The sequence below is a fragment of the Panulirus ornatus genome, chromosome 4, assembly GCF_036320965.1.
Source record: "Panulirus ornatus isolate Po-2019 chromosome 4, ASM3632096v1, whole genome shotgun sequence".
Taxonomy (NCBI): domain Eukaryota; kingdom Metazoa; phylum Arthropoda; class Malacostraca; order Decapoda; family Palinuridae; genus Panulirus; species Panulirus ornatus.
The window spans coordinates 34,422,682-34,443,158 of NC_092227.1; the positions used below are offsets into that span (position 1 = coordinate 34,422,682).

The 20,477-nt window shown below is 38.8% G+C and overlaps 1 protein-coding gene across 1 annotated transcript in view; it reads right to left on the minus strand.

The window, feature by feature from the left end:
• Nucleotides 1-8,675: 8,675 nt before the first annotated feature.
• The window catches only part of LOC139764758 (DE-cadherin-like), an 83,959-nt gene continuing 72,157 nt past the window's right edge, over nucleotides 8,676-20,477 (minus strand). The window contains exons 3-5 of the mRNA XM_071691623.1: nucleotides 11,123-11,323; nucleotides 9,845-10,850; nucleotides 8,676-8,890 (exon numbers count right to left, since the gene is read on the minus strand). Coding sequence (XP_071547724.1) covers nucleotides 8,676-8,890; nucleotides 9,845-10,850; nucleotides 11,123-11,323 — 1,422 coding nt within the window. The remainder of the gene's footprint in view (nucleotides 8,891-9,844; nucleotides 10,851-11,122; nucleotides 11,324-20,477) is intronic.

Sequence of the window (20,477 nt, forward strand, 5' to 3'; positions counted from 1 at the left end):
AGTTTGTTGAGTATTCCTGGTAAATTATATGGGAGGGTATTGACTGAGAGGGTGAAGGCATGTACAGAGCATCAGATTGGGGAAGAGCAGTGTTGTTTCAGAAGTGGTAGAGAATGTGTGGATCAGGTGTTTGCTTTGAAGAATGTATGTGAGAAATACTTAGAAAAGCAAATGGATTTGTATGTAGCATTTATGGATCTGGAGAAGGCATATGATAGAGTTGATAGAGATGCTCTGTGGAAGGTATTAAGAATATATGGTGTGGGAGGAAAGTTGTTAGGAGCAGTGAAAAGTTTTTATCGAGGATGTAAGGCATGTGTACGTGTACGAAGAGAGGAAAGTGATTGGTTCTCAGTGAATGTAGGTTTGAGGCAGGGGTGTGTGATGTCTCCATGGTTGTTTAATTTGTTTATGGATGGGGTTGTTAGGGAGGTAAATGCAAGAGTTTTGGAAAGAGGGACAAGTATGAAATCTGTTGGGGATGAGAGAGCTTGGGAAGTGAGTCGGTTGTTGTTCGCTGATGATACAGCGCTGTTGGCTGATTCATGTGAGAAACTGCAGAAGCTGGTGACTGAGTTTGGTAAAGTGTGTGGAAGAAGAGAGATAAGAGTAAATGTGAATAAGAGCAAGGTTATTAGGTACAGTAGGGTTGAGGGTCATGTCAATTGGGAGGTGAGTTTGAATGGAGAAAAACTGGAGGAAGTGAAGTGTTTTAGATATCTGGGAGTGGATCTGGCAGCGGATGGAACCATGGAAGCGGAAGTGGATCATAGGGTAGGGGAGGGGGCGAAAATTCTGGAGGCCTTGAAGAATGTGTGGAAGTCGAGAACATTATTTCGGAAAGCAAAAATGGGTATGTTTGAAGGAATAGTTTTTCCAACAATGTTGTATGGTTGCGAGGTGTGGGCTATGGATAGAGTTGTGCGCAGGAGGATGGATGTGCTGGAAATGAGATGTTTGAGGACAATGTGTGGTGTGAGGTGGTTTGATCGAGTGAGTAACGTAAGGGTAAGAGAGATGTGTGGAAATAAAAAGAGCGTGGTTGAGAGAGCAGAAGAGGGTGTTTTGAAGTGGTTTGGGCACATGGAGAGAATGAGTGAGGAAAGATTGACCAAGAGGATATATGTGTCGGAGGTGGAGTGAACGAGGAGAAGAGGGAGACCAAATTGGAGGTGCAAAGATGGAGTGAAAAAGATTTTGTGTGATCGGGGCCTGAACATGCAGGAGGGCGAAAGGAGGGCAAGGAATAGAGTGAATTGGAACGATATGGTACACCGGGGTTGACGTGCTGTCAGTGGATTGAATCAAGGCATGTGAAGCGTCTGGGGTAAACCATGGAAAGCTGTGTAGGTATGTATATTTGCGTGTGTGGACGTATGTATATACATGTGTATGGGGGGGGGGGGCCATTTCTTTCGTCTGTTTCCTTGCGCTACCTCGCAAACGCGGGAGACAGCGACAAAGTATAATAAAAAAATAAAATAATAATATATATATATATATATATATATATATATATATATATATATATATATATATATATATATATATATATATATATATATATATATATATACATATGAAAAATGTAAGAAATAATTTAGAAAACTGAAACTTCTAGTTTGAAATGAAATGAAAAATGAATGTCAAATAATGGTTCAACCTCTGGGTATGGAAAAGGGAAATGTATAATTTATTTACACAAACGTCAATAGTAGTTTTCATATATGAATTCATATATATATATATATATATATATATATATATATATATATATATATATATATATATATATATATATATATATATATATATATATATATATATATATATATATATATATATATATATATATATCAGTGAAGAAGGCTAATGGGGAGGTGATAACAAGTAGTGGTGATGTGAAAAGAAAAAATGAGTGAGGATTTTGAAGGTTTGGTGAATATTTTTGTTGATAGAGTGACAGATATAGGGTGCTTTGGTCAAGGTGGTTTGGAAAGTGAAAGGGTTAAGGAGAATGATTTGGTAAACAGAGAAGAGGTAGTGGAAGCTCTGCGGAAGATGAAAGCCAGCAAGGCAGAGGGTTTGGGTGGTTGTGGCTGGAATTTATTGAAAAAGGGGATGACTTTCTTGTGGACTAGTTGGTAAGGTTATTTAATGTATGTAATACTAATGGTGAGGTGCCTGAGGATTGGTGGCATGCTTGCATAGTGCCATTGCACAAGAGCAATGCGATAAATGTGAGTGCTCAAATTACAGAGGTGTAAGTTTGTTGAGTATTCCTGGGAAATTATATGGGAGGGTATTGATTGAGAGGGTGAAGGCATGTACAGAGCATCAGACTGAGGAAGAGCAGTGTGGTTTCAAAAGTGGTAGAGGTTGCGTGGATCAGGTGTTTGCTTTGAAGAATGTATGTGAGAAATACTTAGAAAAGCAAATGAATTTGTATGTAGCATTTATGGATCAGGAGAAGGCATATGATATAGTTTATAGAGATGCTCTATGGAAGGCATTTAGATTATATGGTGTGGGAGGCAAGTTGCTGGATGCAGTGAAATTTTTTTATCGACGATGTAAGGCATGTGTTCGAGTAGGAAGAGGGGAAAGTGATTGGTTCTTAGTGAATGTCGTTTTGCGGCAGGGGGTGCGTGATGTCTCCCTTGTTGTTTAATTTGTTTATGGATGGGGTCGTTAGGGAGGTGAATGCAAGAGTTTTGGAGAGATGGGCTAGTTTGCAGTCTGCTGTGGATGAGAAAGCTTGGGAAATGAGTCAAGAACTGGTTGATCGGGTGAGAAACTGCAGAAGCTGGTAACTGAGTTTGGTAAAGTCTCTGAAAGAAGAAAGCTGAAAGTAAATGTGAATAAGAGCAAAGTTATTAGGTTCAGTAAGGTTGAGGGATAAGTCAATTGGAAGGTAAGTTCGAATGGAGAAAATCTGGAGGAAATGAATTGTTTTAGATATCTGGGAGTGGATTTGGCAGCGGAAAGAACCATGGAAGTGGAAGTGAGTCATAGGGTGGGGGAAGGGGCGAAAGTTCTGGCTGCGTTGAAAAATGTCTGGAAGGCGAGAACTTTATCTCGAATAGCAAAAATGTGTTTGTTTGAAGGAATAGTAGCTCCGACAATGTTATATGGTCGCGAGGCGTGGGATATAGATCGAGTTGTGCGGAGGAGAGTGGATGTTTTGGAAATGAGATGTTTGTGGACAATATGTGGTGCGAGGTAGTTTGATCGAGTAAGAAAGAAAAGGGTAAGAGAGATGTGTGGTAACAAAAAGAGTGTGGTTGAGAGAGTAGAAGAGAATGTTTTGAAATGGTTTGGTCACATGAAGAGAATGAGTGAGGAAAGATTGACCAAGAGGATATATGTGTCAGAGGTGGAGAGGGAGACCAAACTGGAGGTGGAAAGATGGAGTGAAAAAGATTTTGAGTGATCGGGGCCTGAATGTGCAAGAGGTCGAAAGGCGTGTAAGGAATAGTGAAATTGGATCGATGTGGTATACCGGGGTCGACGTGGTGTCAATGGATTGAACCAGGGCATGTTAAGTGTCTGGGGTAAACCTTGGAAAGTTTTGTGGGGCCTGGATGTGGAAATGGGGCTGCGGCTTCGTTGCATTATACATGACAGCTAGAGACTGACTGTGAACGAATGTGGCCTTTCTTGTCTTTTCCTAGTGCTACCTCGCTTACATGTGGGGAAAGGGGTTGTCATCTCATCTCTGGAGGGGTGGCGACGGGAATGATTAAGGGCAGACAGTATGAATCATGCACATGTGTATATGTGTATATGTCTGTGTTTGTATATATATGTATACGTTGAGATGTATAGGTACGTATATGCGCGTTTGTGGACGTGTATGTATATACGTGTGTATGTGGGTGGGTTGGGCCATTCTTTCGTCTGTTTCCTTGCGCTACCTCGCCAACGTGGGAGACAGCGACAAAGTATAATAAATAGATTGATATATATATATATATATATATATATATATATATATATATATATATATATATATATATATATATATATATATATATATATATAAATTTTCATACTATTCGCCATTTCCCGCGATAGCGAGGTAGCGCCAAGAACAGAGGACTGGGCCTCTTAGGGAATACCCTCACCTGGCCCCTTCTCTGTTCCTTCTTTTGGAAAATAAAAAAAAAAGCGAGAGGGGAGGATTTCCAGCCCCCCGCTCCCTTCCCTTTTAGTCGCCTTCTACGACACGCAGGGAATACGTGGGAAGTATTCTTTCTCCCCTATCCCCAGGGATAAAATATATATATATATATATATATATATATATATATATATATATATATATATATATATATATATATATATATATATATATATATATATATATATATATATATATATATATATATGTATATATATATATATATATGTATATATATATATATATATATCTTTTTCTTTCTTTCAAACTATTCGCCATTTCCCGCATTAGCGAGGTAGCGTTAAGAACAGAGGACTGGGCCTTTGAGGGAATACCCTCACCTGGCCCAATTCTCTGTTCCTTCTTTTGGAAAATTAAAAAAAAAAAAAAAAAAAATAAAAAAAAAAACCGAGAGGGGAGGATTTCCAGCCCCCCGCTCCCTCCCCTTTTAGTCGCCTTCTACGACACGCAGGGAATACGTGGGAAGTACTCTTAATCCCCTATCCCCAGGGATAATATATATATGTATATATATATATATATATATATATATATATATATATATATATATATATATATATATATATATATATATATATATTTTTTTTTTTTTTTTTTTTTTTTTTTTTTTTTATACTTTGTCGCTGTCTCCCGCGTTTGCGAGGTAGCGCAAGGAAACAGACGAAAGAAATGGCCCAACCCCCCCCCCCATACACATGTACATACACACGTCCACACACGCAAATATACATACCTACACAGCTTTCCATGGTTTACCCCAGACGCTTCACATGCCTTGCTTCAATCCACTGACAGCACGTCAACCCCTGTATACCACATGACTCCAATTCACTCTATTTCTTGCCCTCCTTTCACCCTCCTGCATGTTCAGGCCCCGATCACACAAAATCTTTTTCACTCCATCTTTCCACCTCCAATTTGGTCTCCCTCTTCTCCTCGTTCCCTCCACCTCCGACACATATATCCTCTTGGTCAATCTCTCCTCACTCATTCTCTCCATGTGCCCAAACCATTTCAAAACACCCTCTTCTGCTCTCTCAACCACGCTCTTTTTATTTCCACACATCTCTCTTACCCTTACGTTACTTACTCGATCAAACCACCTCACACCACACATTGTCCTCAAACATCTCATTTCCAGCACATCCATCCTCCTGCGCACATCTCTATCCATAGCCCACGCCTCGCAACCATACAACATTGTTGGAACCACTATTCCCTCAAACATACCCATTTTTGCTTTCCGAGATAATGTTCTCGACTTCCACACATTTTTCAAGGCTCCCAAAATTTTCGCCCCCTCCCCCACCCTATGATCCACTTCCGCTTCCATGGTTCCATCCGCTGACAGATCCACTCCCAGATATCTAAAACACTTCACTTCCTCCAGTTTTTCTCCATTCAAACTCACCTCCCAATTGACTTGACCCTCACCCCTACTGTACCTAATAACCTTGCTCTTATTCACATTTACTCTCAACTTTCTTCTTCCACACACTTTACCAAACTCAGTCACCAGCTTCTGCAGTTTCTCACATGAATCAGCCACCAGCGCTGTATCATCAGCGAACAACAACTGACTCACTTCCCAAGCTCTCTCATCCCCAACAGACTTCATACTTGCCCCTCTTTCCAGGACTCTTGCATTTACCTCCCTTACAACCCCATCCATAAACAAATTAAACAACCATGGAGACATCACACACCCCTGCCGCAAACCTACATTCACTGAGAACCAATCACTTTCCTCTCTTCCTACACGTACACATGCCTTACATCCTCGATAAAAACTTTTCACTGCTTCTAACAACTTGCCTCCCACACTATATATTCTTAATACCTTCCACAGAGCATCTCTATCAACTCTATCATATGCCTTCTCCAGATCCATAAATGCTACATACAAATCCATTTGCTTTTCTAAGTATTTCTCACATACATTCTTCAAAGCAAACACCTGATCCACACATCCTCTACCACTTCTGAAACCGCACTGCTCTTCCCCAATCTGATGCTCTGTACATGCCTTCACCTTCTCAATCAATACCCTCCCATATAATTTACCAGGAATACTCAACAAACTTATACCTCTGTAATTTGAGCACTCACTCTTATCCCCTTTGCCTTTGTACAATGGCACTACGCACGCATTCCGCCAATCCTCAGGCACCTCACCATGAGTCATACATACATTAAATAACCTTACCAACCAGTCAACAATACAGTCACCCCCTTTCTTAATAAATTCCACTGCAATACCATCCAAACCTGCTGCCTTGCCGGCTTTCATTTAAATATATATATATATATATATATATATATATATATATATATATATATATATATATATATATATATATATATACGGAGTTTGGTAAAGTGTGTGGAAGAAGAAAGTTAAGAGTAAATGTGAATAAGAGCAAGGTTATTAAATGGTACAGTAGGGTTGAGGGTCAAGTCAATTGGGAGGTGAGTTTGAATGGAGAAAAACTGGAGGAAGTGAAGTGTTTTAGATATCTGGGAGTGGATCTGTCAGCGGATGGAACCATGGAAGCGGAAGTGGATCATAGGGTGGGGGAGGGGGAGAAAATCCTGGGAGCCTTGAAAAATGTGTGGAAGTCGAGAACATTATCCCGGAAAGCAAAAATGGGTATGTTTGAAGGAATAGTAGTTCCAACAATGTTGTATGGTTGCGAGGCGTGGGCTATGGATAGAGTTGTGCGCAGGAGGATGGATGTGCTGGAAATGAGATGTTTGAGGACAATGTGTGGTGTGAGGTGGTTTGATCGAGTAAGTAACGTAAGGGTAAGAGAGATGTGTGGAAATATAAAGAGCGTGGTTGAGAGAGCAGAAGAGGGTGTTTTGAAGTGGTTTGGGCACATGGAGAGAATGAGTGAGGAAAGATTGACCAAGAGGATATATGTGTCGGAGGTGGAGGGAACGAGGAGAAGAGGGAGACCAAATTGGAGGTGGAAAGATGGAGTGAAAAGGATTTTGTGTGATCGGGGCCTGAACATGCAGGAGGGTGAAAGGAGGGCAAGGAATAGAGTGAATTGGAGCGATGTGGTATACAGGGGTTGACGTGCTGTCAGTGGATTGAATCAAGGCATGTGAAGCGTCCGGGGTAAACCAAGGAAAGCTGTGTAGGTATGTATATTTGCGTGTGTGGACGTGTGTATGTACATGTGTATGGGGGGGGTTGGGCCATTTCTTTCGTCTGTTTCCTTGCGCTACCTCGCAAACGCGGGAGACAGCGACAAAGTATAAAAAAAAAAAAAAAAAAAATATATATATATATATATATATATATATATATATATATATATATATATATATATATATGTATATATATATATATATATATATATATTCCTATGAGTCCACGGGGAAATGAAACACGAAAAGTTCCCAAGTGCACTTTCGTGTAATAATCACATCATCAGGGGAGACACAAGAGAGAAATATAACAGTCAGTTGATATACATCGAAAAGACGAAGTTAGGACGCCATTTGGTAAACATGTGATTGTCCAAAGCATGTTTTGGACAATCACATGTTTACCAAATGGCGTCCTAGCTTCGTCTCTTTGATGTATATCAACTGAATATATATATATATATATATATATATATATATATATATATATATATATATATATATATATATATATATATATATATATATATATATATATATTTACATATATATACATATATATATATATATATATATATATATATATATATATATATATATATATATATATATATATATATATATATATATATATATATATATATATATTTATATACATATATATATATATATATATATATATACATATATATATATATATATATATATATATATATATATATATATATATATATATATATATATATATATATATATATATAAATATATATATATATATATATATATATATATATATATATATATATATATATATATATATATATATATATATATATATATATATATATATATATATATATATATATATATATATATATATATATATATATATATATATATATATATATATATATATATATATATATATATATATATATATATATATATATATATATATATATATATATATATATATATATATATATATATATATATATATATATATATATATATATATATATATATATATATATATATATATATATATATATATATATATATATATGTATGTATATATATACTTTCTATCCTATCCTGAACCAGGTACCCATTTTATCGATCAACCCCTAAGGGAAGATGTTTAGGTGAGGGGGCTGCAGACCGACTGCCACATTCAGGACTCGAATCTATGGACTCGACCTTGGGTGTCCTATGAATATGTCATGGTCAGGTACGCTACACGTTATACCACGGAGGCTCATGGAATGTACGAGTGAGAATCAATACATGCGCAACAGTTACGAGTAACTTTCCCTTAATATTGTGTAACAAAAAGCGACTCACCACTTATAAGGTAACCATCTGGGGTGACCTGCAGGAACTTAAGGTCGAAGTGAGTGACGTCCTTCTCGCCGAAACCTTCGAGGTCGGTGCCTCCCATTGTCTCCTTTACCAGCTCTCGGTCCAAATCAGGGTACGACACAGACTTCTTCCCGTGGCGCGCCAAACACAGGATCACTACTACCAACACTGTGGATAAAAAAGTTTCCTAAGTTGCCTGCAAGTGCTGATGAGTTGAGTCTAGGTCTTCGAAAGGTGCATCACAAAAGTAACTTATGGATCTGGATGAAACGTAAATCAGTGAACGACTTATACTTTGGACAAGATAATCAGACTAGTCAAGAGAGATCGAGACCATTAATTTCAATCTTACAGCAACAATTAGTGATACTGGGAAGGACTATCATGACCTGGGGAAATGTGGGGTAGCACTGAGTAAAATACCTCTAAAAATGAACTTAAGAATTCATCTAATTTCCCTTACCAATATCGATCTAACTTAATTTCTATAGCATTTGAAAAAAAAAAATGTGATTATCATCATGAAGGGGAATTCACTTGCTAAAAGGTTTGTTCGCTATGTTTACTGTGGTCGCAAATTGTATTTACATCCTCAAGCGGTTAATATGGCGGAAGGAAAAGGAATCTTTTTTGTTGTACTTCGAATATAATACCAGAAATTAACGTACTTCTTAACTCCTTGGTGATCTTAGATGAGACAGTCATATTTACCCTGAACATCATAGTCCTCTTCATTATCATTTATCGTTCACAGTAGAAATTATTAAGTTTCCACTCATGCTCCCTTGGTCTTACTCACTTCTACTAAGTATGTAATAGATTCCATTTGACATGCTTTTCATGCAATTCAGTTATATATGCGATCCCCTAAAATGAAACGATTCATTGAAGAAGTTTCTAATTTAGATATAAGACTTCGAAATTTCTACATTTTAGTTCTGGTCTATCAAACAGTCTCCATAGGTAAAGCATAGCAATGATTTTGACCAAATCTTACTTTAAGGATAAATTCTATGAATTCTTTTGTATAACAAATATCGTCTGAAATAAGCTACAGATAGATGCCAGACTGGAATAGCATTAACATAGAAGATCCATACTTCAAACACCAACAAAACTTACATAGGAGGCACAGCAAGCTGGCGAGGATGATAATGATGGACTGTTGGCCAAGCACAACTCTGGAGGTCCTGGGGGCGTCGCATGGCTGGAAAGTCTGTTTGCTGAAGTCTGTGGCGTTAAGATCGTATAGTTGGTCATTATGACGCAATTCCAAGACACACCCGCTGAATGGGTAGACGGTTGGAGGCGTCAAAGTCCAGCTGTAGGAAGACGCCAGTTGAGGGAAACTCACCATTGCTGCAACTCCACCAATCTGTAAGGGTCCTTGAACGTTGAGCAAATGACTAGGACTGCTAGTAAGCCTAGGTAAAGGTAAGGACTTCTTGCATGGCTCTAGGTTCTCCAGGGTCACGTTGATTCCACAGTCAGTGACTTCAGCAGTGACACCGTTCTTATTCCATGTGATGATATACTCAAATGCTCGCTCCATGTTGGACTCAATTGGGATGGAAATATTCAGTGTCCCTGTTCCTAGGTCAAGGTAGGTTTCGACCACCCAGCTGTGAAGTACGACGTACAAGAAATCTCGAGGGTATCCTGGCCAGGGGCTAGTGACCGTTGGTCCCATGTACAGTAGAACGCCGCTTTGGTCATTAGTCTCAAATGTCACAGAGAGGGACGAGTATTCACAGACTGTCAAAGGTTCATACCAGGCAAAACCTCTCTCGAACCTGGCTGTCAGCAGCTCACAGCGTGGGCCGTAGTTACTACCATCCAAACAGTCACAGGTTAGTGTGTTATTGCTTACAGAACACGTCCCGCCGTTGAAGCAAAACCCAGAGAAGCAAACAGATGGAAGGGGTTCCAATGCTCCACAGTCGCAGGCATAGTCATCGGCGATGTCCACTCCAACGATTGTGACCGTATCGCTGAAGACGACAAGGGGTGAGGTGAGATTAGGCCGCATTGTATGCTGGCAACTGTTGGTGCCACAGGGTGACGTGTCCTCGTAGAGACAAGCGTTGATGTCCACAAGGGGTATATCCACCCCCAGGGCCTCGGACACCTGTATAAAAGCACAAGATGGTAAGATATGTTAGATCTTTATTAAAATTGTATGGTAGACACTAAACAAAGAACACACAAATAAAGAAAACATGAGGATAAAAGAGAGGAAAACAAATAATTGGAATGACACAAACGCTAACAAAACACACAAACAGCCCACCGGATCAATCCATAACCAAACAAAGGTATACATTCACGTACAAACCAGAACGCGCAAAGAACGCGCTTCCCAATCTTATCCTATGAAGGAGAGTTGCAAAAAATACTCACCTGTTGTCTTCTTCTCAGCATCACTCCGTCAAGTCGGGCTGCTGTGTAGTAAGGGGAGCCATGACAATTGTAACGTACGTCCACGTTTCTTCCCCCAACGTCCTTCAGCGCGAACACATCAACCTGTGACTCAGGGATGATGTGGATCCTCGCGATCTGCTTCTTAAGTCGCTCGTACAGGCTAGTCCCCGAGGAACCCGGCTGGTTGGGAGAGGCCGGGATATATATATATATATATATATATATATATATATATATATATATATATATATATATATATATATATATATATATATATATATATATATATATATATTTTATATATATATATATATATATATATATATATATATATATATATATATATATATATATTTTTTTTCTTTTCTTTTTTTTTTCCTTTGTCGCTGTCTCCCGCGTTTGCGAGGTAGCGCAAGGAAACAGACGAAAGAAATGGCCAAACCCACCCCCATACGCATGTATATACATACGTCCACACACGCAAATACACATACCTACACAGCTTTCCATGGTTTACCCCAGACGCTTCACATGCCCTGATTCAATCCACTGACAGCACGTCAACCCCGGTATACCGCATCGATCCAATTCACACTATTCCTTGCCCGCCTTTCACCCTCCTGCATGTTCAGGCCCCGATCACACAAAATCTTTTTCACTCCATCTTTCCACCTCCAATTTGGTCTCCCTCTTCTCCTCGTTCCCTCCACCTCCGACACATATATCCTCTTGGTCAATCTTTCCTCACTCATTCTCTCCATGTGCCCAAACCATTTCAAAACACCCTCTTCTGCTCTCTCAACCACGCTCTTTATATTTCCACACATCTCTCTTACCATTACGTTACTTACTCGATCAAACCACCTCACACCACACATTGTCCTCAAACATCTCATTTCCAGCACATCCATCCTCCTGCGCACAACTCTATCCATAGTCGACGCCTCGCAACCATACAACATTGTTGAAACCACTATTCCTTCAAATATACCCATTTTTGATTTCCGAGATAATGTTCTCGACTTCCAAACATTCTTCAAGGCTCCCAGAATTTTCGCCCCCTCACCCACCCTATGATCCATTTCCGCTTCCATGGTTCCATCCGCTGCCAGATCCACTTCCAGATATCTAAAACACTTCACTTCCTCCAGTTTTTCTCCATTCAAACTCACCTCCCAATTGACTTGACCCTCAAACCTACTGTACCTAATAACCTTGCTCTTATTCACATTTACTCTTAACTTTCTTCTTTCACACACTTTACCAGACTCAGTCACCAGCTTCTGCAGTTTCTCACATGAATCAGCCACCAGCGCTGTATCATCAGCGAACAACAACTGACTCACTTCCCAAGCTCTCTCATCCCCAACAGACTTCATACTTGCCCCTCTTTCCAAAACTCTTGCATTCTACTCCCTAACAACCCCATCCATAAACAAATTAAACAACCATGGAGACATCACACACCCATGCCGCAAACCTACATTCACTGAAAACCAATCACTTTCCTCTCTTCCTACACGTACACATGCCTTACATCCTCGATAAAAACTTTTCACTGCTTCTAACAACTTGCCTCCCACACCATATATGCTTAATACCTTCCACAGAGCATCTCTATCAACTCTATCATATGCCTTCTCCAGATCCATAAATGCTACATACAAATCCATTTGCTTTTCTAAGTATTTCTCACATACATTCTTCAAAGCAAACACCTGATCCACACTTCCTCTACCACTTCTGAAACCACACTGCTCTTCCCCAATCTGATGCTCTGTACATGCCTTCACCCTCTCAATCAATACCCTCCCATATAATTTACCAGGAATACTCAACAAACTTATACCTCTGTAATTTGAGCACTCACTCTTATCCCCTTTGCCTTTGTACAATGGCACTATGCACGCATTCCGCCAATCCTCAGGCACCTCACCATGAGTCATACAAACAGTAAATAACCTTACCAACCAGTCAACAATACAGTCACCCCCTTTTTTAATAAATTCCACTGCAATACCATCCAAACCTGCTGTCTTGTCGGCTTTCATCTTCCGCAAAGCTTTTACTACCTCTTCTCTATTTACCAAATCATTTTCCCTAACCCTCTCACTTTGCACACCACCTCGACCAAAACACCCTATATCTGCCACTCTATCATCAGACACATTCAACAAACCTTCAAAATACTCACTCCATCTCCCTCTCACATCACCACTACTTGTTATCACCTCCCCATTTGCGCCCTTAACTGAAGTTCCCATTTGCTCCCTTGTCTTACGCACTTTATTTATCTCCTTCCAGAACATCTTTTTATTCTCCCAAAAATTTAATGATACTCTCTCACCCCAACTCTCATTTGCCCTTTTTTTCACCTCTTGCACCTTTCTCTTGACCTCCTGTCTCTTTCTTTTATACGTCTCCCACTCAATTGCATTTTTTCCCTGCAAAAATCGTCCAAATGCCTCTCTCTTCTCTTTCACTAATACTCTTACTTCTTCATCCCACCACTCACTACCCTTTCTAATCAACCCACCTCCCACTCATTATATATATATATATATATATATATATATATATATATATATATATATATATATATATATATATATATATATATATATATAATTTTTTTTTTTTTTTATTTTGCTTTGTCGCTGTCTCCCGCGTTACCGAGGTAGCTCAAGGAAACAGACGAAAGAATGGCCCAACCCACCCACATACACATGTATATATATACACGTCCACACACAGCACATATACATACCTATACATCTCAATGTCTGCATATATATATATATATATATATATATATATATATATATATATATATATATATATATATATATATATATATATATATATATATATATATATATACAGAAAAACATATACATATATATACCCATATACGTAATTCATACTGTCTGCCTTTATTCATTCCCATCGCTACCCCGCCACACATGGAAAAACAAATCCCACCCCCCTCACATGTGTGAGGTAGCGCAGGGAAAAGACAACAAAGGCCCCATTCGTTGACACTCAGTCTTTAGCTGTCATGTAATAATGCACCGAAAACGCAGCTACCTTTTCACATCCAGGCCCCAGAGAACTTTCCATAGTTTACTCCAGACGCTTCACGTCCCTGGTTCAATCCATTGACAGCACGTCGATCCCGGTATACCACATCGTTCCATTTCACTATTCCTTGCACGCCTTTCACCCTCCTGCATGTTCAGGCCCCGATCACTCAAAATCTTTATCATTCTATCTTTCCACCTCCAATTTGGTTTTCCACTTCTCCTCGTTCCCTCCACCTCTGACACATATATCCTCTTGGTCAATCTTTCCTCATTCATTCTCTCCATGTTGCCAAACAATTTCAAAACACCCTCTTCTGTTCTCTCAACCACACTCTATTTAATATCACACATCTCTCTTTCCCTATTATTACTTACTCGATCAAACCACCTCACACCAAATATTGTCCTCAAACATCTCCTTTCCATCACATCCACCATCCTGAGCAAAACTCTATCCATAGCCCACGCCTCGCAACCATAGAGCATTGTTGGAACCACTATTCCTTCAAACATACACATTATTCCTTTCCGAGATAATGTTCTCGACTTCCACACACTCTTCAAGGCTCCCAGAATTTTCGCCCCCTCTCCCAACCTATGATTCACTTCCGCTTCCATGGTTCCATCCGCTGCCAAGTCCACTCCCAGATATCTAGAACACTTCACTTCCTCCAGTTTTTCTCCATTCAAACTTACCTCCCAATTTACTTGACCCTTAGGGCATATGATAGAGTTGATAGAGATGCTCTGTGGAAGGTATTAAGAATATATGATGTTGAAGGCAAGTTGTTAGAAACAGTGTTTTTATCGAGGATGTAAACGCATCTGCACGTGTAGGAAGAGAGGAAAGTGATTGACTCTCAGTGAATGTAGGTTTGCGGCAGGGGTGTGTGATGTCTCCATGGTTGTTTAATTTGTTTATTGATGTGGTTGTTAAGGAGGTGAATGCAAGAGTTTTGGAAAGAGGGGAAAATATGCAGAATGTTGTGGATGAGAGAGCTTGGGAAATGAGTCAGTTGTTCGCTGATGATACAGCGCTGGTGGCTGATTCATGTGAGAAACTGCAGAGGCTAGTGACTGAGTTTGGTAAAGTGTGTGAAAGAGGAAAGTTGAGAGTAAATGTGAATAAGAGTAAGGTTATATATATATATATATATATATATATATATATATATATATATATATATATATATATATATATATATATATATATATATATATATATATATATATATATATATACATATATATATATTTATTTATTTATTCATTTTGCTTTGTCGATGTCTCCCGCGTTAGCGAGGTAGCGCAAAGAAACAAACGAAAGAATGGCCCAACCCACCCATATACACATGCACATACCTACACGTCCACACACGCAAATATACATACCTATACATCTCAATGTACACATATATATACACACACAGACATATACATATATACACATGTATATAATTCATACTGTCTGCCTTTATTTGTTCCCATCGCCACCTTGCCACACATGGAATAACAACCCCCTCCCCCCTCAATTGTGCGATGTAGCACTAGGAAAAGACACCAAAGGCCCCATTCGTTCACACTCAGTCATTAGCTGTAATGTAATAATGCACCGAAACGACAGCTGCCTCTCCACATCCAGGCCCCACACAACTTTCCATGGTTTACCCCAGACGCTTCACAAGCCCTGGTTCAATCCATTGACAGCACGTCGACCCGGCATAAAAATTCGTTCCAATTCACTCTATTCCTTGCACGCCTTTCACCCTCCTGCATGTTCAGGCCCCGATCACTCAAAATCTTTTTCACTCCATCTTTCCACCTCCAATTTGGTCTCCCACTTCTACTCGTTCCCTCCACCTCTGACACATATATCCTCCGGGTCAATCTTTCCTCACTCATTCTCTCCATGTGACAAAACCATTTCAAAACACCCTCTTCTGCTCTCTCAACCACACTCTTTTTATTTCCACACATCTCTCTTACCCTTACATTACTTACTCGATCAAACCACCTCACAACACATATTGTCCTCAAACATCTCATTTCCAGCACATCCACCCTCACGCGCACAACTCTATCCATAGCCCACGCCTCGCAACCATACAACATTGTTGGAACCACTATTCCTTCAAACATACCCATTTTTGCTTTCCGAGATAATGTCCTCGGCTTCCAAACATTCTTCAAGGCTCCCAGAATTTTCGCCCACTCCCCAACCCTATGATTCACTTCCGCTTCCATGGTTCCATCCGCTGACAGATCCACTCCCAGATATCTAAAACACTTTACTTCCTCCAGTTTTTCTCCATTCAAACTTACCTCCCTATTGACTTGACCCTCAACCCTACTGTACCTAATAACCTTGCTCTTATTCACATTTACTCTTAAGTTTCTTCTTTCACACACTTTACTAAACTCAGTCACCAGCTTCGGCAGTTTCTTACATGAATCAGCCACCAGCGCTGTATCATCAGCGAACAACAACTGACTCACTTCCCAAGCTCCCTCATCCAAAACAGACTGCATATTTGCCCCTCTTTCCAAAACTCTTGCATTCACCTCCCTAACAACCCCATCCATAAACAAATTAAACAACCATGGAGACATCACACACCCCTGCCGCAAACCTACATTCACTGAGAACCAATCACTTTCCTCTCTTCCTACACGTACACATTCCTTACATCCTCGATAAAAACTTTTCACTGTTCTAACAACGTGCCTCTCACACCATATATTCTTTAAACCTTCCACAGAGCATCTCTATCAACCCTATCATATGCCTTCTCCAGATCCATAAATGCTACATACAAATCCATTTATTTTCCTAAGTTTTTCTCACATACATTCTTGAAAGCAAACACCTGATCCACACATCCTCTACCAATCCTGAAACCACACTGCTCTTCCCCAGTCTGATGCTCTGTACATGCCTTCACCCTCTCAATCAACACCCACGTACACATTCCTTACATCCTCGATAAAAACTTTTCACTGTTCTAACAACGTGCCTCTCACACCATATATTCTTTAAACCTTCCACAGAGCATCTCTATCAACCCTATCATATGCCTTCTCCAGATCCATAAATGCTACATACAAATCCATTTATTTTCCTAAGTTTTTCTCACATACATTCTTGAAAGCAAACACCTGATCCACACATCCTCTACCAATCCTGAAACCACACTGCTCTTCCCCAGTCTGATGCTCTGTACATGCCTTCACCCTCTCAATCAACACCCACCCATATAATTTACCAGGAATACTCAACAAACTTATACCTCTGTAATTTGAGCACTCACTCTTATCCCCTTTGCCTTTGTACAATGGTACTTTGCAAGCATTCCGCTAATCCTCAGGCACGTCACCATGAATCATACATACATTAAATAACCTTACCAACCATTCAAAAATACAGTCACCCCCTTTTCTAATAAATTCCACTGCAAGACCATCCAAACCTGCTGCCTCCCGGATTTCATCTTCCGTAAAACTTTTACTACCTCTTCTCTATTTACTAAATCTTTTTCCCTAACCCTCTCAATTTGCACACCACCTCGACCAAAACACACTATATCTGCCACTCTATCATCAAACACATTCAACAAACCTTCAAAATACTCACTTCATCTCCTTCTCACGACTTGTTATCACCTCCCCATTAGCCCCCTTCACTGAAGTTCCCATTTGCTCCCTTGTCTTACGCACTTTATTTACCTCCTGCCAAAACATCTTTTTCTTCTCCTTGAAATTTAATGATACTCTCTCACCCCAACTCTCATTTGCCCTCTTTTTCACCTCTTGCACCTTTCTTTTGACCTCCTGCCTCTTTCTTTTATACCTCTCCCACTCATTTGCATTTTTTCCCTGTCCTCAAACATCTCATTTCCAGCACATCCTCCCTCCTCCGACAACTCTAAATATAGCCTACGCCTCGCAACCATACAACATTTTTGGAACCACTATTCCTTCAAAGATACCCATTTTTGCTTTCCGAAATAATGTTGTCGTCTTTCACACATTCTTCGACGCTCCCAGAACTTTCGCCCCCTCCCCCTCCCTATAATTCACTTCCGCTTCCATGATTCCATCCGCTGCCAAATCCACTCCCACATACCTAAAACAATTCACTTCTTCCAGTTTATCTCCATTGAAACTTACCTCCACAGCTTCTACAGTTTCTCACACGAATCAGCCACCAGCGCTGTATCATCAGCGAACAACAACTGACTCACTTCCCAAGCTGTCTCATCCTCAACAGACTGCATACTTATATATTTATTATATATATATATATATATATATATATATATATATATATATATATATATATATATATATATATATATATATATATATATATATATATATATATATATATATATATATATATATATAAATGTATATATATATATATATATATATATATATATATATATATATATATATATATATATATATATATATATATATATATATATATATATACATATATATATATATATATATATATATATATATATATATATATATATATATATATATATATATATATATATATATATATATATATATATATATATATATATATATATATATATATATATATATATATATATATATATATATATATATATATACATATATATATATATATATATATATATATATATATATATATATATATATATATATATATATATATATATATATATGTATATATATATATATATATATATATATATATATATATATTTTTTTTTTTTATACTTTGTCGCTGTCTCCCGCGTTTGCGAGGTAGCGCAAGGAAACAGACGAAAGAAATGGCCCAACCCCCCCCCATACACATGTACATACACACGTCCACACACGCAAATATACATACCTACACAGCTTTCCATGGTTTACCCCGGACGCTTCACATGCCTTGATTCAATCCACTGACAGCACGTCAACCCCTGTATACCACATCGCTCCAATTCACTCTATTCCTTGCCCTCCTTTCACCCTCCTGCATGTTCAGGCCCCGATCACACAAAATCCTTTTCACTCCATCTTTCCACCTCCAATTTGGTCTCCCTCTTCTCCTCGTTCCCTCCACCTCCGACACATATATCCTCTTGGTCAATCTTTCCTCACTCATTCTCTCCATGTGCCCAAACCATTTCAAAACACCCTCTTCTGCTCTCTCAACCACGCTCTTTTTATTTCCACACATCTCTCTTACCCTTACGTTACTTACTCGATCAAACCACCTCACACCACACATTGTCCTCAAACATCTCATTTCCAGCACATCCATCCTCCTGCGCACAACTCTATCCATAGCCCACGCCTCGCAACCATACAACATTGTTGGAACCACTATTCCTTCAAACATACCCATTTTTGCTTTCCGGGATAATGTTCTCGACTTCCACACATTTTTCAAGGCTCCCAGAATTTTCGCCCCCTCCCCCACCCTATGATCCACTTCCGCTTCCATGGTTCCATCCGCTGACAGATCAACTCCCATATATCTAAAACACTTCACTTCCTCCAGTTTTTCTCCATTCAAACTCACCTCCCATTGACTTGACCCTCAACCCTACTGTACCTAATAACCTTGCTCTTATTCACATTTACTCTTAACTTTCTTCTTCCACACACTTTACCAAACTCCGTCACCAGCTTCTGCAGTTTCTCACATGAATACGCCACCAGCGCTGTATCATCAGCGAACAACAACTGACTCACTTCCCAAGCTCTCTCATCCCCAACAGACTTCATCCTTGCCCCTCTTTCCAAAACTCTTGCATTTACCTCCCTAACAACCCCATCCATAAACAAATTAAACAACCATGGAGACATCACACACCCCTGCCGCAAACCTACATTCACTGAGAACCAATCACTTTCCTCTCTTCCTACACGTACACATATATATATATATATATATATATATATATATATATATATATATATATATATATATATATATATATATATATATATATATATATATATATATATATATATATATATATATATATATATATATATATATATATATATATATATATATATATCTTTCTTTTCTTTCAAACTATTCGCCATTTTCCCCCGTTAGCAAGGTAGCGTTAAGAACAGAGGACTGGGCCTCTGAGGGAATATCCTCTCCTGGCTTCGTTCTCTGTTCCTTCTTTTGGAAAATTAAAAAAAAAAAGAGAGGGGAGGATTTCCAGCCCCCCGCACCCTCCCCTTTT